This window comes from Zeus faber (assembly GCF_960531495.2).
Source record: "Zeus faber genome assembly, chromosome: 17".
In the NCBI taxonomy this organism is placed as follows: Eukaryota; Metazoa; Chordata; class Actinopteri; order Zeiformes; family Zeidae; genus Zeus; species Zeus faber.
Genome location: NC_137204.1, coordinates 20,203,766 through 20,222,533, shown reverse-complemented (window position 1 = coordinate 20,222,533; position 18,768 = coordinate 20,203,766). Strand labels below are relative to the sequence as shown.

General features: G+C 43.9%; 1 protein-coding gene across 1 annotated transcript; it reads right to left on the bottom strand.

The window, feature by feature from the left end:
* Positions 1–416: 416 nt before the first annotated feature.
* On the bottom strand, positions 417–17,157 carry LOC307243017 (bone morphogenetic protein 1-like; the record flags this gene model as incomplete). Its single annotated transcript, XM_080017668.1, has 20 exons — positions 417–551; positions 885–1,135; positions 1,708–1,921; positions 2,022–2,149; positions 2,291–2,416; positions 2,631–2,811; positions 2,905–3,068; positions 5,271–5,396; positions 5,932–6,127; positions 8,903–9,048; positions 9,239–9,355; positions 9,511–9,613; positions 9,737–9,852; positions 10,040–10,164; positions 11,685–11,790; positions 12,169–12,347; positions 12,487–12,604; positions 13,390–13,539; positions 13,668–13,766; positions 17,016–17,157. 20 exons carry the CDS (start codon positions 17,155–17,157, stop codon positions 417–419), a joined length of 2,922 nt encoding a protein of 973 aa, XP_079873794.1.
* Between the last annotated feature and the right edge of the window lie 1,611 nt (positions 17,158–18,768).

The window sequence follows — 18,768 nt, the reverse complement described above, 5'->3', positions numbered from 1 at the left end:
CGAACAAATGTCAAAAAAATTGTCATAGTACATATTTGACTCGTATGATAATATTTACTATGTGTTTTTTCATTGGTCCTACAAATGATATAAAAATAAATACATTGTACATCCTTTCCATACATACAATGCTGTGATGGCTTTCGAGTCATAATAGGTCTGGTTTGCGGAATGAATTCGAAATATCATCAAATTACTCTTTGCCCTAAATCCTTAAATGTCCAGGTTGAAAAATGTAAAATCTGAATTAGCTGCATGGCTTCACTCCTAATGACAGATGAGATGGAAGAGTTTACAGTGTTTGGCGTATTTTTGTCTGGGGGGAGGAATCAGTCCATGCGTCGACTCTTTTCCAGTAAATGGGCGTGTTATGGGAGTGGGGCGAGGTTTCCCTTCAGGTCTGGGGGGGGACAGTGTCATTTGCTTACGTGCAACGTGTCCTGGAACTTTGTGCTGGTGTAGCGCACGTGAAAGCCCTTTTTATTGATGCTATCGTCCGAATGAAACCTTAGAACAATGGCGTCGCCGGCCGAGAAGATCTCCTCTGGAGGCTGGAGAGGAAAACGCAAGAGAACAATAAGTGAGTGCAAGCGCCATTTTTTAAAACTGTTTCCACATAGAACTTAATTAATTATAATTTTTTTCATAAAAAAAAATTGAATGTGATAAAATACATTTATATCTATTACTTTTATTAAATAATTATATAATAATAACAATAAAATAATAATAATATTGAATAATAACTTCAACAATTAAATAATAATAAGACATTTTTACAAAAATTATAATGGTAATAATAATAAAATAATACAAAATTATGTCAAGTAATTTCGTGATGACAAAATGAAAAGCCCTTTTCGCCCCCAGAACCAGCGCCTTACCCCAGTTCCGCAGTAGCGTCCGAGCCTGGGGGCCTTGGTGTCAGCTCCGTCGTAGAGCTCCACGTAGTCGTAGCCGCAGTCGGCCTCCTCCTCGATCTCAAAGACCTGGAATATGATCTCCACCCCGTAGCCCTTCTCCGCAGAGACCACCCACCGGCAGTCTGAGCCCCCGGGGTAGTTGTTGTCTCCAAACTGGGCATGTGAGTAGAGATCTTTAGTCTGGACCTCAGCTTTGAGGCTCCCGCCGCACTCTGGGAATGACAGAAAACCACACGATGAAGGGGTAGGAGAGAGAGCGGAGCTTGTGAAAAAAAAAATAAACAAAGAATGCTGCGTTTTAAAGGAGAGGGGGAAAAAAAAAAAAGAATACTTCCATAATTGATATTTCACTTTCTTTTCTTGGATTTCAGGGTTGTGGCTAACTGAAGTATAGAGCATTTAGTTTAAATGAGATAGTTTATCATAGGGTATATTGTATATTGCCATATTTTAATCTTTTATGGTTTATTTCTATTGTTTATTTACCTTAATTTTTCTTCAATCTTCTCATTAATTTTGTTTGTTGTATATTCCATATTTATTCATGTATATTTTTCAGGTTTATATTTACCATTGGGTTATTCTCATGATTATATATATTTTTTTATATTTTATTCTTGTTACTTAATTATGATTCTAACATTTTTGATGTGAGCTTCTGTGACACTACAATTTGCCTCCCGGGATGACCTAAGCACCTGTCTCTCCATCTGACACACTCTGCTGGAATAGGCTCTTTAACAGAGAACAAAATAACTCGCTGCCTCTCCCCTCCTCCGCTCACCGGCGCTGTGCGTGGCCTCGAATCCTCCCTTCTGGACCGAGTTATCCGAGACGAAGCGCAGGAACATCCTGCTGCAGCTGGAGATGACGGGCGACGGCTTCTTGGCGCCGCAGAAGCGACCCAGGCTCGGAGCGCGGGCGTCCGGGCCGTCGAAGATCTCCAGGTGGTCGTACGCACACTCCAGGTGGGCCTCCATGTCGATCTCGCTGAAGGCCTGGGATGCGGGCCGCGGGGAGAAATGAGAAGGATCTGAGAAGGTCTTCCCAAACTCGTTTTCAGTACAACACCGCGTTGTTTTTGGTTCGCCGACGTACGATTTTAATCCGATGGCCCGGCGTGGTGGACAGGGACCAGGTGCAGGCCTTCTTGCTGGGGTATTTATCAGGCCAGTTGGGGCTGCTGATGACGCCCACCGCACTGGTCAGCACATGGTCACAGCCCGCTGGAAAAAAACAAATCCGATTAAACATCATGCGGTTCATTTTAATTATGTTATGTTTATTAATAAAGCAATGGACCAGCATTGTCTCGGGTAGACGAACGAAAGCACCTTCTCAAAGTAACGGCCATGCGCGTAAGGTACCTTCCTTGCAGTCGTGCCTGTCGTCGTGCAGCACGAACCCGCTGCGGCACTGGCAGCTGTAGCTTCCCAAGGTGTTCAGGCATTCGTGCTGGCAGCCGCCGTTCTCTTTGGAGCACTCGTCCTTATCTGCGATATTAAATGACGGTGCAATTTGAGTCACGACAAAGTCACAGCGCGGATAAGTCGCAGTGGGCCCCCACCCGCAGATAAACAGCGCTAACATGACAACAAAATCCCGACAGTGTTGTTTTGCAGCACGTCAGTGGTACCACCTCTCCCGATCGGACCGGATCTGATATGCTGTCACTTACACCGCCCCCCCCCCACCCCCATGTCTCACCGGAGAAGAAATGGGCTTTGAAGCCCTTCTTGGAGACGGTGTTGTCGGACTTGAACTCCAGCCTCATGTTGTTGTCCTGGGAGGTGACGGCCTCGGGCTTCTCCGCGCCGCAGAACTTCCCGTGGAGCCTGGAGTCGGAACTCAGACCGCTGCGCACCTCCACGTAGTCGTATTTACACACCTGCAAGGAAAAACGCCGCGGCAGTTAAAAACTCGCCGGGCATCGGGAGCAAAGGGGCCGTGTGCCGAAAACGAGGCCGTCGTCAAACCCTACGTCGTTGCCTTCGATCTCGAAAGCGTCGAACAGCAGGGTGATGCGATGCTGGGCCGGAGCCACCAGCTGCCAGACGCAGTTCTTGTTGGGGGGGTACTCTTTGGGCCACCCGGGCGTGGTCAGGGAGCCGTTGAGCTTGGTGATGAACCCACCGCAGGCAGCTGCTGGAGGGACAGAGGGGGCTGAATTTAGTTTGGGAACACCGGGAGGGTCCCATGGCAGCGAGGGTGAGGCCACAACCGGCGCCTCCCCTCTGGTTCTACCGACCAGGCTGAGGCTAGACGCCGCGCATAGGTTGTTCCACACATTCCACACACCAAATCCAAAGAACCAAGTGGTTAAAATAAAACAAGTACAAAAAAGGAATAACATTTCAACGTCCGCTCAAGACCACGGGTTTGAATGCAAGCCAGTCAGCCCAAGTTCCCCCTGCAGGCTGTTCCCACGTAGGGAGGGAGCGGAGAACCCCAAAGCCTTTTTTTGGGGTCAATAAGAACTTCTTGTCCTGTCAGGTAACAGGACGGGTGGCGGGGACTCAAAAGAGGAGCAACCCGTCGACATGTGGATAAATCAGACTCCCTGAACGCACGCTCTGCACTCAACGTCTTTTGTGTTGAAACCATGGAAAGTACTTGGAGTCCGCATTGGGTTTGTATCAATAACATTACATTTGTGTTTATATAGTAAAAAAAAACAACAAAAAAAAACAAACAAACAATGTTGCACAAGGTATGTAGATGTACAAAAGATTTAACTGCTACAGATGACCATTTTTCAAGAGGTGCTCTGATAATAACACAACCGCCTCAGAAGATATAACAGCACTGAACTCGTTTGAAACAACTGTCTTTAGTCGTGCGCCATCTAGTGGAGACTGGAAGAGCTTACAAATGAGGCGACTTCGCAACCTTCCAAACCCCCAGAATTTGCCTTGTGCTCCGCATCGTTTCAATAAAGTTTGCATTTTACGTATGTAGATGATTCTGATTTTATAGTACCCTAAAAACCTCCTGAAATAGACAAGTCACATTACAATAAAAATCAGTATCTGTCGAATTAATAAAATAATAATAATAATAAATGTTTCCCCTCATTTTTAAGTCTCGGTGTGAGTCAGTAAAGAAGGAAAGGCCGAAGGGGAGCTTCATGGGCGTGGTGAGGGAGGCCATGCAGGTGGTTGGCGCGAGAGAAGAAGATGCAGAGGGAAGGGAAGAGATGGAGACAGGCCATAGATAAGCCACCGATAAGGGAGAGGAAGATATCCACAATAACGAAGTCGTATTACGAGGCCGGACGGCGTGAATTTAAGAAATTCATCAAATCACCAACACGCCCATCTGTCGCACCTGCTCTTCGATTACCAGTCAGCTGAGACTCGCAAGGGGTGAATCTATCTATCGATGATTCCAAACTGTAATATGGATATAAAACACTTTCGATTTCAACGCTTGTAAAGTCAATACGTGGATACTATGGTGTGTTTAGACATCCTGAATTTATTAAAATAGGCTAAAAGATGCTCATTACATTGTACACACATAACGATCAAACATAGTTTTCTCTATATATATGCTGCTGTAAATAACATTTTACATTTAATATATAATTAAATGTTCTATTCATAATTTTTCATTTAATTTGTGCTTTTAAATGGCAGAAAGACGGTCAACAGGAAGGAACAGACTTAGACCTAGATACTGCACTGATAGTGAATAATGCTTATTTTCCTGGAAACTTACTCCATAGTTTCTGAACACACAAAAAGATAGCACTTGAACCATGGTGCATTAAAAATGATTATGTTGCGTTGGACCCATTTTTTTTTCCCCCCATGTAACAGTTTTAATCCAATCTTAATCTATTGTATTTTCATCCGTCATGATGATCCGTGATTATGATCCGTCTACCCTGTCTTGTTTTTAAATTTTTAATCTTTTTTTAAATTATTTTTTTCCCATTGTAAAATGTCCTTGGATTTGTGAAAGGCGCTATATAAATCCCAGTTATTATTATAATAATAATAATAGTTATTATTATTATTATTATTATTATTATTATTATGGGGTATCTGGTAGCATTTTATTTAAGCATTAACAATAAGTGAGAAAAACACTATTCTGGTGCTTCTAGAATGCAAGTAGCAGTCGAAGTAGATTTAATAACAGCAGTACATGGGCTCATAACAGGTGAACGTTACACATGAAGCCCTCAGTTCCCCAGTTACTCTCTGAGCGGAAAAAAAGCGCAGAGCCTCAAATATTCAAAAACTTAAGCCAAAATGATCAACTCATGCAAACAAAAGAAAGTAAAGGCGAATAAACATGACGGCATGTGCGAACATGGAAGCGCTCGCTCTGCCTACTCACTCTCGCAGCTCCGCCTGTCGGGTGCGAGCTCGTACCCGGGGCCGCAGGCGCATCGGTAGCTGCCCAGGGTGTTGAGGCAGTGCTGCTCGCAGTGGCCTTGGTCCGGCCTGGAACACTCGTCTATTTCTAAGGGCAAAAGGATCAGGGAAATTCACTGTCAGTTAGAGAGAGAAAATAAAAAGAACAAAAAAAAAAAAGAAAAGAAAAAGGTTTCTTGTCGTACTGCTAACATCGTCAAAACTACCAGGCACATGATTCTCTCTACATAATATGAAAACACGAAACAGGATTTCAATTCTCCTGAGCGATATGGGTTTCAAAAGTCAAGTTCAATTTGAATATGGGTACTTTGTAAGGTACAGTACTTTTTCATGTTAAATGGAATTGTTTTATTGTACATATAGACTAAAATGTATAGATTTGTCCAGTAAATGACCGATCCTAAGCTCTGTCATTCTTCCATGATGTTAGAATCACATATGTGTGAACCTCTCCACCAGAACCTCGGTCGTAACTTCAGCGTTCGGGCCGTTTTTTTGTCCTTATCCGACCTGGCAAGAGTAATGGGGGGACGGGTGGGACGGTCGGGAAAGACCTGGGATCGGACATTTGATGGACAAGCCTTATTGTCGGTGCTCCCTTATTAAAATAACGCCTTAACCTTTGAAGAAGCTGGCAGAAAACCCGGCTTTGTTGACCGATCCGTCGGACACGAACTTGAGCCAGAGCTGATTGGAGCTGCTCTTGATGTCCCCTGGTTTGTCGTAGCCGCAGAAGCGTCCCATAAGGGGGCTGCTCTCTGAGCTGCCGTCCCTCACCTCCAAGTAGTCGTAGGCACAGCTGTCGTGTCTCTCAATCTAGAGTCAAGGACATAGAATATAATACAGGGACATACAGTATAAGGAAATAAAATAATATGGACATATCTCATATCAATATAATTTAATATAGGGACATATAAGGACTTAATATAAAATAGGGGTATATAAGGACATATGACATAATATAGAGCCATACACCGATCAGCCACAACATTAAAACCACCGAATTGTATACCTCCCCAATGTGCCACCAAAACAGCTCTGACCTGTCGAGGCATGGACTCCACAAGACCTCTGAATGTATCTGGCACTAAGACGTGAGCAGTAGATCTTGTAAGTTGCGAAGTGGGGCCCCTATGGATCGGGCTTGTTGTTCCAGCACATCCCATAGATGCTTGATCAGATTGAGATCTGGGGAATTTGGAGGCCAAGTCAACATCTTGAACTCTTTGTCACGTTCCTCAAAACATCCCTGAACAATTTCTGCAGTGTGGCAGGGCACATTTTTCTGTTGAAAGAGGCCACTGCCATCAGGGAATACTGTTGTTGTGAAGGGGTGTACTTGGTCTGCAACAATGTTTAGGTGGGTGCTATGTGTCAAAGTAACGTCCACAAGAATGCCAGGACCAGAGGTTTCCCAGCAGAACATTGCCCAGAGCATCACACTGCCTTTGCGCCGTGCCTTCTTCCCATAGTGCATCCTGGTGCCATCTCTTCCCCAGGTAAACCGCACACATACCCCCGGCCTTCTACGTGACGCAAAAGAAAACATGATTCATCAGTCCAGGCCACCTTCTTCCATTGCTCCATGGTCCAGTTCTGATGCTCACGTGCCCATTGCAGGCACTTATGGCGGTGGACAGGGGTCAGCATGGACACTCTGACCTGTCAGAAGCTACGCAGCCCCAAACAGAGCAAGCTGTGATGCACTGTGCGTTCTGACACCTTTCTATCAAAGCAGCAATAACTTTTACACCAATAAGTGCTACAGTAGCTCTTCTGTGGGATTAGACCAGACGGTCTAGACTTCTTTCCCCACGGGCATCAATGAGCCTTAGGGCCCCAGCCGTGCCCTTCAGTCCCCTGGTCTCCTTGTGTGTCTTTCCTTCTCTTCCCTCTTGTATCTCGCATGAATATGTTTATGCCTGGTGAGTGCAGCGTGGCCGTGGCTCCTGGTTCCAGAGCTGATCCATGTCACACTCACCACCCTCCGTAAGAACCACGGCTCCTCCTCGAGACCTTGTCTGATCATACCGTCGCCTAGCGTGGTATTCTCCAGACCGCTCACCTCCAGTTCTTGTGTACGCTTTGCGCTTTCCAAGACTCTGTTGCTTCTTTGCCTTGCCTGACCCCGTCCTTCCCTCATCTCCAGAAAACCTCTCTCGTGTGCCAGCCTGCCTACGCCTCCCCACCAGTCTGTCAACACTCCGAGGCTTCTGCCTTCAACCCGCCCGCCCCGACCCCCGGACAACCCACCTGCCCTTCATCCCGTTCCAACATCATTATATTCCACCTTTTGAAAAGCCTCCTCTCAGCCTTGATTATGACATCCTTGACCTTTTGGTAGGTACTAACCACTGCATACCAGTAACACCCCACAAGACCCGCCGTTTTGGAGATGCTCTGACCCAGTTGTCTAGCCATCACAATTTGGCCCTTGTCAAAGTGGCTCAGATCCTTACGCTTGCCCATTTTTCCTGCTTCCAACCCATCAACTTCAAGAACTGACTGTTCACTTGCTGCCTATTATATCCCACCCCTTGACAGGTGCCACAGGAACGAGATGATCAATGTTATTCACTTCATCTGTCAGCGGTTTTAATGTTGTGGCTGATCTGTGTATCAGAATCAGAATCAGAAATAGTTTAATAATCCCAGTGGGAAGGACATATTGTATAATATCCTATAATATATGGAAATATATAATATCATACAGGGACAAATATGGACATGATATAATGTAGGGACAAATAAGGACATATAATATAATGACACAATATAATGTAGGGACATATGGACATATAATATAGGGAAATAAATAAGGACACATGATATCACATAGGGACATACTGTATAAGGATATATGGACACATGATATAATATAGGGACATAAGGACATATTACATATATGGGCATATGATATAATATCGGGACAGAAGAATACATGATATAATACAGGGACATATATGGACATACAGTATCATAAAACATAGGGACATATAATATTATATAGGGACATATAAGGAGACATGATATGATAACGCTGTGCATGATACAGATAATGCACATATCTGTATATACATAAGCATATTCCCTCTATCTATTCCATTTTATTTCATTTTATTTTTATTGTATTTTATGTTATTCTATATATTTTTATTTTATTCTATAAGTATTCAACTTACTGTATTACGTTTTAGGAGTCAGTTAGTCGGTCTATTAGAAAGAAAAAAAAAATTTCCTAGGACATATTGTGTGTTATCACCGGGTGCGTTGCATTACATTTCACTGCATATATGTATGAAAGTATGTATTTTATGTGACAAATAAAAATCTTGAAATCTTGAAATCTTGAATATAGGGACATAAGGAAATATGACATATAATATAGGGACATACAGTATAAGAACACATGATATAATATAGGGACGTATAATAAGGTCATTTTACATATATTACACACACACATACGTATGTATGTAGTATATATATATATATATATATATATATATATATATATATATATATAAAATTCCAGTGTTTTTCAGCTTTGTCTCATCTTGAATAGGACAATAGCAGGAATAATTTTACCTCAAACGATTGGAAGGAGAGTCCAACATGGAAATCCTGTGCCACTGTGATCTTCCACACACAGACTTTATTGGGAAGGTAGTCGTCGGGGTAATTTGGGGACTGGATCTGGCCGTTGCCACGCTTCACCTCTCCTCCACAGATTGCTGGAAAATAAGATAGATTTCGATTCTATAGAGTATAGATTTTTTTTTTTTTTACATTTGTTGGACCTAATAACGAAACTTTCAGCATAAAAAGGTTAAAATGCTTTGAGGCCAAAGCTCTTGGGGATCCCTGGATGCAATGGCATACCTCGCATGGACGGACCCCATCCCCCCCCAAATATCAATATACCTTCGTAGACCGCTGAGAAGCCTTTTCCCACCCAGTTGCTGCTGCTTCTGAACTCAATCCAGAGACGACTGTCTGTAGAAACGATGGGTCCTGGAAGCTTGTCTCCACAGAAACGACCTTTTTAAAAGCACAAGGGAACAGTTACGCCTGTATTATGAAGTTACCTACAACAGGAGAACTCTAAAGTATATATCAGTGTCTGCCAGGTTTTGTTAATTGTTCTCTATATGGAGAAGAAAGATCTTCCGTTACGATCTCGTCCATGTAAAGACCTTTCAGAGGAGCTTTTCTCCAGAAGCCATCTCGTACTTCCACATGGTCATACCAGCACAGGTTGCTCCTGAAGAGGTCCATGGAGGTGAAATTTAGGACGATCTGTTGGAGCCACAGAATCAGGGGTCCGACAGAGGTAAGTATTCCAAGCGGACCTGACATAAATTGCAGCGTCTAGTCTAGAAAAGCGAGCTGGTACTCGGTGCCGAGCTGTCGTCCACCGACCTTCTCTCCGGGCGTGACCGAGAGCCTCCAGACGCAGTGAGAGAAGGCCGCGTAGCCGTTGGGGAAACCAGGTGAGGAGAAATTCCCAACGCTGTCTTGAAGACTTTCTCCACACCCTGTAAAGGCCAAGAAAGGCGGTTCATATTTAAGCATGATAACCAAGGAAAGTGCAAGAAATGTAAAATTACATCACTATCTACATTAAAAACGAATGTGATGCTAAATGTACTGGCTATGGGCAAAGGGAGAATCACCTGCCCATATATCATGAGGTAATATTTCCCCCACGTTAATTGAGCTTACTTGCACATTTGTACAGTTTTCGGGCTTGGGCGATGTCCCCTTTGCTGAGCCTGGTCCTCTGTCCGATGGGAGGTTGGACTCCACTGACATCATAGCGCGGCAATATCGTGTCTAAAAAGACGCCTCTGTTTCACAGAAATAACAATGTCAATTCATTTGAAAGTTTCCAAACATAAGGCATAGTGTGAACTCAAGTGTGAAACGCAAGTGTGAAAATAACTACCTACTAAAGGTTAAAGTATCTCAGTGTTTATGTATACTTTATTAGTGGCTCTTGGGGGAAGTGTGTCCTCTGCATTTTATCCATGTTCGTATCTGACGCATCTAGGGGCAGTGGGCTGCCATGTATCGGTGCCCGGGGACCAGCTCCACATCTTGCCCGATGCCTTGCTCATTGGCATCGGCGGGAGGGTCTACATGCATGTCTTTAGGGGTGTCGGGGAAACCGGAGCATCCAGAGGAGAAACGAACACGGGGAGAACACGCACACTCCACACAGAGAGGCCTTCTTGCCGCGAGGCGACAGCGCCAACCACTGAGCCACCGTGCCACGGTCGCATGGTTAAAAGCTTGAGATGGAACATCTGACCACTTTGTTCATGCACTAAACACTTGGAACTTATTTGACTAATTACCATTATCTTTCAAAAGGCAAGTGGTGTTCAACACCAATCATTGATTCCCCTCTCTGTGCTGGAAGCTTACTTTAGGGGATAGTTCCCATGGCGACCCACCCATGAATGGCTAGTATGTGCAAACAGAGTGGTCTGAATGAGAGATTTAGGCGATGCCAGCCGGCTCAGCGGAGCCCACTCCTGAATGCCAGAGAACAAGGCTACTCTAGCACAAATTGTCTGACCAAGCTCGAACTGGTCGGCCATTATTTAGCTTGGCCTCCCTCCATGACCCGGAGCGGCAAAGTGGTGATGGGGGTAAAAAAGCAAAACACAGAAGAAAGCAACAGGGAAACAACATCCACGAGGCAGAAATGACAGGGGGGGCCGCTGTGAAACTTTCCTGTTATGGTCAGGATTACATGCACTGAGACTTCCCACAGCGTTAAGTAGTAAGAAAGGCACCGCTTCGGGGACCCAGGTCAACCACTGCCACACCTTGTATGTAACTTACATCGTATTAAACGTACATTTTTATTTAACTTGCATTGTATTTAACTTGCATCGTATATAACTTGCATCGTATTTACAGTAACTTGCATCGTATTTAACTTACATTGTACAGCATTAACTAGCAATTAGCGTCAGAGGTTTAGTGCTGGATCCATCCTCAGACCGGATCAATTACAGAAACAGGCAGAAAATGTCATCATAGATGAATGTGCATTTCCCTCTCTTTACACTGGCTATAGAACTACCTTTGAGCATGGCAGAGTGACCCAGTGCCTCGAGTAGAGCTCCACGGTGCTCAACAGTTTAACATGGCAGTGAGTGTAGCTTCCGCTTGTGAATTGGTGAGTACTTTTAAGCAGTATAAGGCTGGAAAAAAAGCCCTTCTTACAAAGTAAAAACCTCTCTGGAAAACAAAGGTTAGAGATGTGTTTAATCACTTGAAACACAGGAATGACAAGTGACCAATAAGATATATTTTTGAAGGGCCACAAAGTGTGGTTAAAGATGGGTGCTCTAACCTGGAGAAGGTGTTCTTTGCATAGTGCATGATGCTGTCAAAGTCGTAGACTTCTCCCAGGGAGTCCACCTCACTGGGCTCCATCTTTAGAAAGTTGTACTCCTGCCCTATGGAGAGTTCAGGAGTCAGACACTATATTTCACACTCTGCAAAGGTTCTGAGGTCAAACGTACCATGTTGTGTTCAAGCCAACATCCCCACTGCCAACCACACTGCCACAGCTAGTCACCCTGCACCTCATGACACGCTGACACCGAAGGTCTACAGTGTTCCAGCGGCAACTCACCTCCCGAGTCTACTACGCTCATCCGGGCTCGCAGAGCTCTGATTGGCTGTAGGGTTTGGGCGTGAAAACAAAATGGCACGCCGTCCTCAGAAACCCACCCAAACGACCTGTCCAAACCGAGGCCGAGCTACTCTTTACTACGAGCGCGTCCAGGGTTGGGAGAGCTAGAACAGAGCCTTGCACATAGCGTGGACGTTACCTGCTTGGATGTTGTCTCTGATGATGCTCACGTGCTCGTCGCGGTCCGGGCGCGTGTGCTCGTGCCAAAAGCCAATCACGTGCCCCAGCTCATGGACCACAATGCCGAATTTGTCACAGTTCTTCCCGATGGAGATGGCCTGCGGGCCTCCGCCGCGCCTCCCCACGTAGGAACAGCACCTGGAGGAGGAATACTGAACCCCTTACTGGAAGCCACGTTTGTGCTTATTTAGTCTCGCATTTTGGGCTGAGCGGTCGTAGGAGACGTTGGGGCCTGTCGCATTGAGGATAATATGTTGGGTGTGATGTCACAACTCACCCACAGGGCCGGTAGGTGAAGACTATGTAGCTCTCCTCCGTCGACCTCTCGATGAAGGTGACGCAGGTGTGCTTTTCCCAGTGACGCATGGCCTGCCGGAAAATAGCTCTCTGACTGCCTGTGAGGGTGATGTTTAAAAAAAAAAAAAGCAGTCGAATGAATACGATCAAATGAGCCACTGTGGGAATGGTGTGAGCGATGGAAAAATAAATCGCAACTAATGATCGGGTCTCTCCTCAAGCAAATTTAATTTTCAGCAAAATGAAACTGGTCAAGATATCGGTTTCACTGCCAAATTTTCACTGGCAATTCTCTCTTGACTATACTGTATATTTTTAGGTTTATTTAGAGATTTTTTGTTAATTTTTAGGATTATATATATTTTTTGTCATGACAATTATTGTACATTTGCCAAATTGCTGTTGGTGATTGTTTCATTGTAGGACTATTTTTCAGGTTTATTGTGAGGCCATTTTTTTCTTCTGTTTATCATTCATTGTTGTTAGTTTAATTTAAAAAATGTTCTATCTTCTAGTCAATTTGAGGTTTATTATATGTTGCCGAATGTTTTATTCTTCATCGTTTCTTTTTAGGTTCATTCTTCTGGTCTATTGTTTATTGCTAGGTTTATTTTATAGTTTTATTTGCCTTTATTGTTACATAATTTTTTATTGCTTATTGTTATGTTATAGGTTTATTGTCTATTGCCAATTTTTTTTTTTTTTTTTTTTTTTTTTTTTTTTTTTTTTTTTTTTTTTAATCGAATTTTGCCTAAACTTTCCTATTTTTCATTTTATTTTTTTTATGTGAGCTCCCGCAACACTGCAATCTCCCTCCATGAATGAATAAAGTCTCCATTATTTTTTTTCCTCTGCGTTTCAGGCCGCTCCGTGCAGGACTCACCACTGAAGTTTCCGCTGATGACGTACGGGATGACGCCGTCGGGCCAGACGCGCTCGGCTCTGGAGGTGGCGGCCCTCCTGCTGCGGAGTAGCCCCTGCCGGTGGGCAGCTCTTTTACTCAAATTACTCTCATTAAAAGAAGAACTGGTCACTGGGACAAACACATGATTATAAATCCTCAAACAAGGTCTCACCAGCAGAACGCAACGCAACTATAAAATTGTAGAGTCTAGAATGGTAATGGTCTCTGTATTATTTTACACTCATACATACCGGTACCAGTGTGCGTCAGGTTGACATTTGGGACGATGTGTCGGACAGAGTCTCTGAACCTGAGGAGGTCCTCCTCATCCAGCGCAATGTCTCCCAGAAAGGCGGCTACGGAAGACGAACGGGATGTTAATTCAATCGCACAGCTGAGAACGGGACACAACGAGAAAATAAGATTATTATTCAAGTTTGATTCTGGTGCCAGATAAGTTTTTATACAGTCATCTGTATGAGACTGTCCTAAGGGCTGTGTGGCTATAGGACAAAATTAATCACTAATATAATACATAGTGACCATACTGGAGCGAGGGAGAGGGAGAGGGAAACAGAGAGAGAGAGAGAGAGAGAGAGAGAGAGAGAGAGAGAGAGAGAGAGTGAGAGGCTGTTTAATCAGTAGGTTAAATGAACTGCAGTTAATCATGGAGTATATGAATGGAACAATCTTCAAGCTTTTTTTTCCCCCTTGTGTTTTTTAAATATATTGTCTCAAAGAATTGCAGTTGGTAAGACGTTTTTTTTTTTTTTTTAACCTTCAGACGGGGATTAGACACAAAAACATTTTTCTACGAGCGCGTATAAGGATGTGAGCAGAGCACGTCAGAAAACCTCCTGAATTCAGTCTACACGGCGTGCATACAGCGCTCAGCATCAGTAGGGAGAGCCTCAGCGCTGTGGGCACATTGTGCTGAACAGCGCGATGCTGCTGAATAGATGATAACAATGGCAACATGCAAATCAGCGTTTTTCTGTATTTACTATTGTTCAGGGTCGAGTATTGTTAAAAAAAAATTCAAATGTTGATACCGATGGTTCCTGATACCTTGACTTTGATGCAGGTTCCTCAATAATACTTGAAACTTTTTTTTTTTTTTTTTTAATACAGAGAATACTGAGATAGAGGTGCTTAGATAAGATAAATACATTGCTTGAAATAATAATAAAAAAAATGTTGGCTTAGCCTTTATAAAAAACCCTTTTAAAAACAAATTTACAATATACATATATCTTTTTATGACACCCAGTCCTATTGTTGTTACAGAACTTTAGAACTAGAAAGAAATTATTATAAAATCTGTAGAAATTAGTATTTATTATAATCCACAGAGAGATAATGTGGAAAGCTGTCAATCACAAACTATAGACCTTGTGTGCTTCTATAGTCTGATCTACCGTGTATCATGTAATAATATGCAGTGAGTGAGTGAGTGATACACAACGTCTTCAGACTCCATTACTGTTATTATCATCATCATCATCATCATCATCATCATCATCATCCACAACTATTTTAATGTTGACATCTTTGGATGTCTATGAATATTGCTGCAGTATAAAGGACATAACTTCTTTATCTGTACATATTATTATTATTATTAATATTATTATTATAATAATAAGTTTGATCAATATCAATGTACATTTGGAGCACAATTTAGTGAAAAACTGTTGCAAATTTGCAGTACATTTTAAAACTTTGGCGTGACTTGATTAGTTTAAGGAGCGGGGCTGAATAAAAGGTGTCAAATTGATATTTTGGCATCATCATTTCTTCAAAAGCTTGAACAATCTATTTATCATTTCAACATTTATCATTTATCAAGTAATATACCATTTAAAATTCTATATTTTAGGAGAGTGAATAAAAACCTTAATGCACTGGCCAGCTGGAATATACCACATGAGTATTTCCAATTAAATCTATCATTTCCTGATGTGCTGGAAGGCCTTGTGAGGCTCTAATGTCCCAGCGTAATGCCACGGCAAGCCCTTGCATCTGGCCTTTGAAGTGACCCACTCATGCAGAGGGTGAGTGTACGTGACGGTGCCCCCGCAGCCCGCGCAGCGTGCCCCCCGGGCACAGGGATTTCACCGGTGTCCCACCGAGGGCTGCTGGCATGGCCTCATTGACCCCCGGTCTCCAGGCAACAGGACTGCGGAGAAGTGCTCTGTTTGGGGAAGTTTCGATTTTCAGTCTCCAAATAGGGACCAATTAGCTGGACACAAACCCCCCACCATACAAAAATAGAGAGAGGCACTAAGAAAATGTACATATTTGGTCTGAGGAGGGAAAAAAAAGTTTAAATGTTTTGTCCATGTTGGCATGATCAGATTTTCTTGAAAATATCTAGTTGTCAAAATAGAAAAGATATCTGAGAAATACTGTAGCGCAAACAAAACAAAACGTTTGGTGCAAATCATAAATAAGACCAGCCTTATATTTTCTATGTAAATTATGTATTCTGTGTTGCACTACTCGTGACTAAGTGCCATTTGTATTGTTGTTGTGATGCGTTTGTGTTGTACTGGCGAGTAAAAATCTATTTCCACTTAGAGGACAATTAAGTATGAATATGAATGTGAAACTGAGCAATTGATAAATCAGCTTTGACTCAACTAGGGTTATAATAAAACTTAACTTGATAGTTTTGACATCTTCATCCCTTAAATTCAGTGAGTGACTTGGCCCCAACTTTAATATTTTTTGTAGTTCAGGGACTCGTTTACAGAGTGAAACTAGGAACTGTATAGTTCAGATATTATGATGACATTTCACTGCATACATGTATGCTCGTATGTGATAAATAAACATCTTAAATGTTGAATATTATTATTATTATTATTATAATGACATATAAATCACCCTGACCTTCTTCCTGTCTATTGGCTACTCCAGTAGGATGAGTGTGAGGATCAAGTCTGCTAACTTTTGAGCAATACTAATGGAGTTTAGAGTCCTAACTCTAAACTAGAGTCCTTACTTTCAATTTGAATTTTCACAATGTTTTATACACTATACTCCCGGTTACACTGCATGTTAATTTTTTCCCAGGGTTCACTTGACAAATGAGACGTTATGGAGTATGAAAGTCATCCATCATTCATCAGCCAGTCACCATCATGAAAATAAACATGAAATGAGAAGGTATTTAATGCATTCGAACTCATTTGAATTGAGTCCACTTTGTAGTTATTCGCGTGATCATTAAGTGGGCTGAATGACCATTTGTACAGAAATGATCATGGCATTTATTTTGGATAAACACCTATTCAAACGTGCACCTTCACTAATGAACATATGCATAAAAGTGATTTTGAAACATATATATATATATATATATATATATATATATATATATCAAACTTGATTTAGCAGAGCTCTGGGTCATTATTCGCACTAGGTGGGTTAACAATGTAAACAAAGGCTCAAAATCAAAACAACAGAAGGTATTTAGTTGAAGGTTGACCAGAACAACAGCTTATCAATTATGGGAGGGTGTTAAAGAAAATAAATAAATAAATAAATAAATAAATAAACAAACAAAATAAAAAAAAACAACAAACTAATCTAAATCGTACCAGCTTTACAAGGATCCTTGTAGTCGATTGCATCGGTGACGCCTCCGGGATCAGTGGCGTCATCCAAACCCAACGCGAGCGCCAGAGACGCGTGGAGGGACGCGGCGCCGAGCAGGAGCACGAGGCGTGGGGCCACGGCCATGATCTGTGACCGCCGTGCGCGGAAATACACCTGGGAGCGGCGGGGCGCGGTAGGACGAACGGGCGCAAAAAGTTCGCGGAGGGCGCCGCCGGGCTTTTATAAACGCAGCGCCGATAGCCTCCCCATGTCTCCATCCTGGAGCGGTGATTCGCTGCCAGGCCGCGCGGCGCGCAGCCAATGTGCGCTGGAGGCTGCGCGCGGGGCCCGGCGCGTAAAGGTAGGGCCCACCTCTGCGCCCGGGGGGGGGGGGGGGGGGGGGGGCAAGATTTGGTCAAACTCATTCAAGACAAAATCGACCTCTCCTTCTGCGTGCGGGATTTAACAAATGAACCAAAATAAAACTAAGGAGACCTCTGCTTCCAAATTAACCAATAAATACGAATGAACTGAATGAATGAATGGTGTGAACACGTTTAAAATGAAAACTTGTACATGATATTCCTGCCTACAAACAAGGTCAACACATCTGGACTGCATCGCCTTCGGTTACAATGTTTATTTCACGTTTGTTTATGATTTTTACTGGTTTGTGCGTTTTGCCCCCGCTGTCCGTGCCTGCACCTCAAAATGGCATTGGTGTGAAACCTCCCTATTTCACGATTCGTTTTCAAATGTTGGCCGTGTTTTTCGTGTGTGAGGATACTCAAACGTCCATTTAAAATGGAAAAACTAGTTTGTACTTTTGCAACTGCCTTCCAAGGTCCTCGGGTCTGAGTTCAACAGACTTTACATACCATGGCAAAAAAAATCACCTTGCAGTGCATCCATTTCGGCTGACCTATGCAGCCATTCCTTAAGGGCATGGACAACAATATGTGTGCCAGAGTGTTTGCTGTGACGACCGGGGCGAGGTGAGACCCAAACGCACGACACGGGGAGACGGGAGGCGGACGAAGGACGTTTATTAGCCCACACGGTGGAGCCGGCCGGGGGGACCCGGTCAGGTAGGTAGGGAGCAGGGATGATGAAGACCGGGAGGAGGGGTCCAGGATCCGGGTGGAGAGACGGGGAACCGGGCTGGGTGGAGAGGGACGGACAGCCTTGGTCGACGAGCGGAGACAAGCAGGTAAACCGGGCTGGCTGGAGAGGGACGGACGGACTGGGTCGACGAGAGGCGACAAGCAGGTAAGGGGAAGACGAAACAAAGAGCCATAAACTAGGGACTCTAAATAGGAATGGCGCCAGTAGCTGTACAACTCGGGTAAGCTAGTTGACGGTCTGGCAAAGAACGACTGGGAAGCTGGAGACTAAATACTGTGTGGAGGGATGCAGGTAATTCATCCCAGGTGTGCGCAATTGGCTCAAGGGGGGAGCTGCAGATGGGGCGAGAGCGGCCTCTCGTGGCGCTGGGAGGCCGTGGGCCCAACAGTTTGCGCAGAATAACGTCTCAATTCAAATTGACCCGAGTCGTCACTTAATAGCCACAGACCACCAGAGCATGCGAAAATGGTGCCCGCCGAGCAACATTGTGCGCACGCCGAAAGGGTCTCTGAGCGAGAGGCGAAACCCCCCGGAGGGTTCCCGACGAGCAGGTGGCAGGTCTTGCTCGGCTGCCTCCACCGTCGATGGATGAGCGGGCGTGAATGGGTGAACGCGAGGCGTACACTGTGC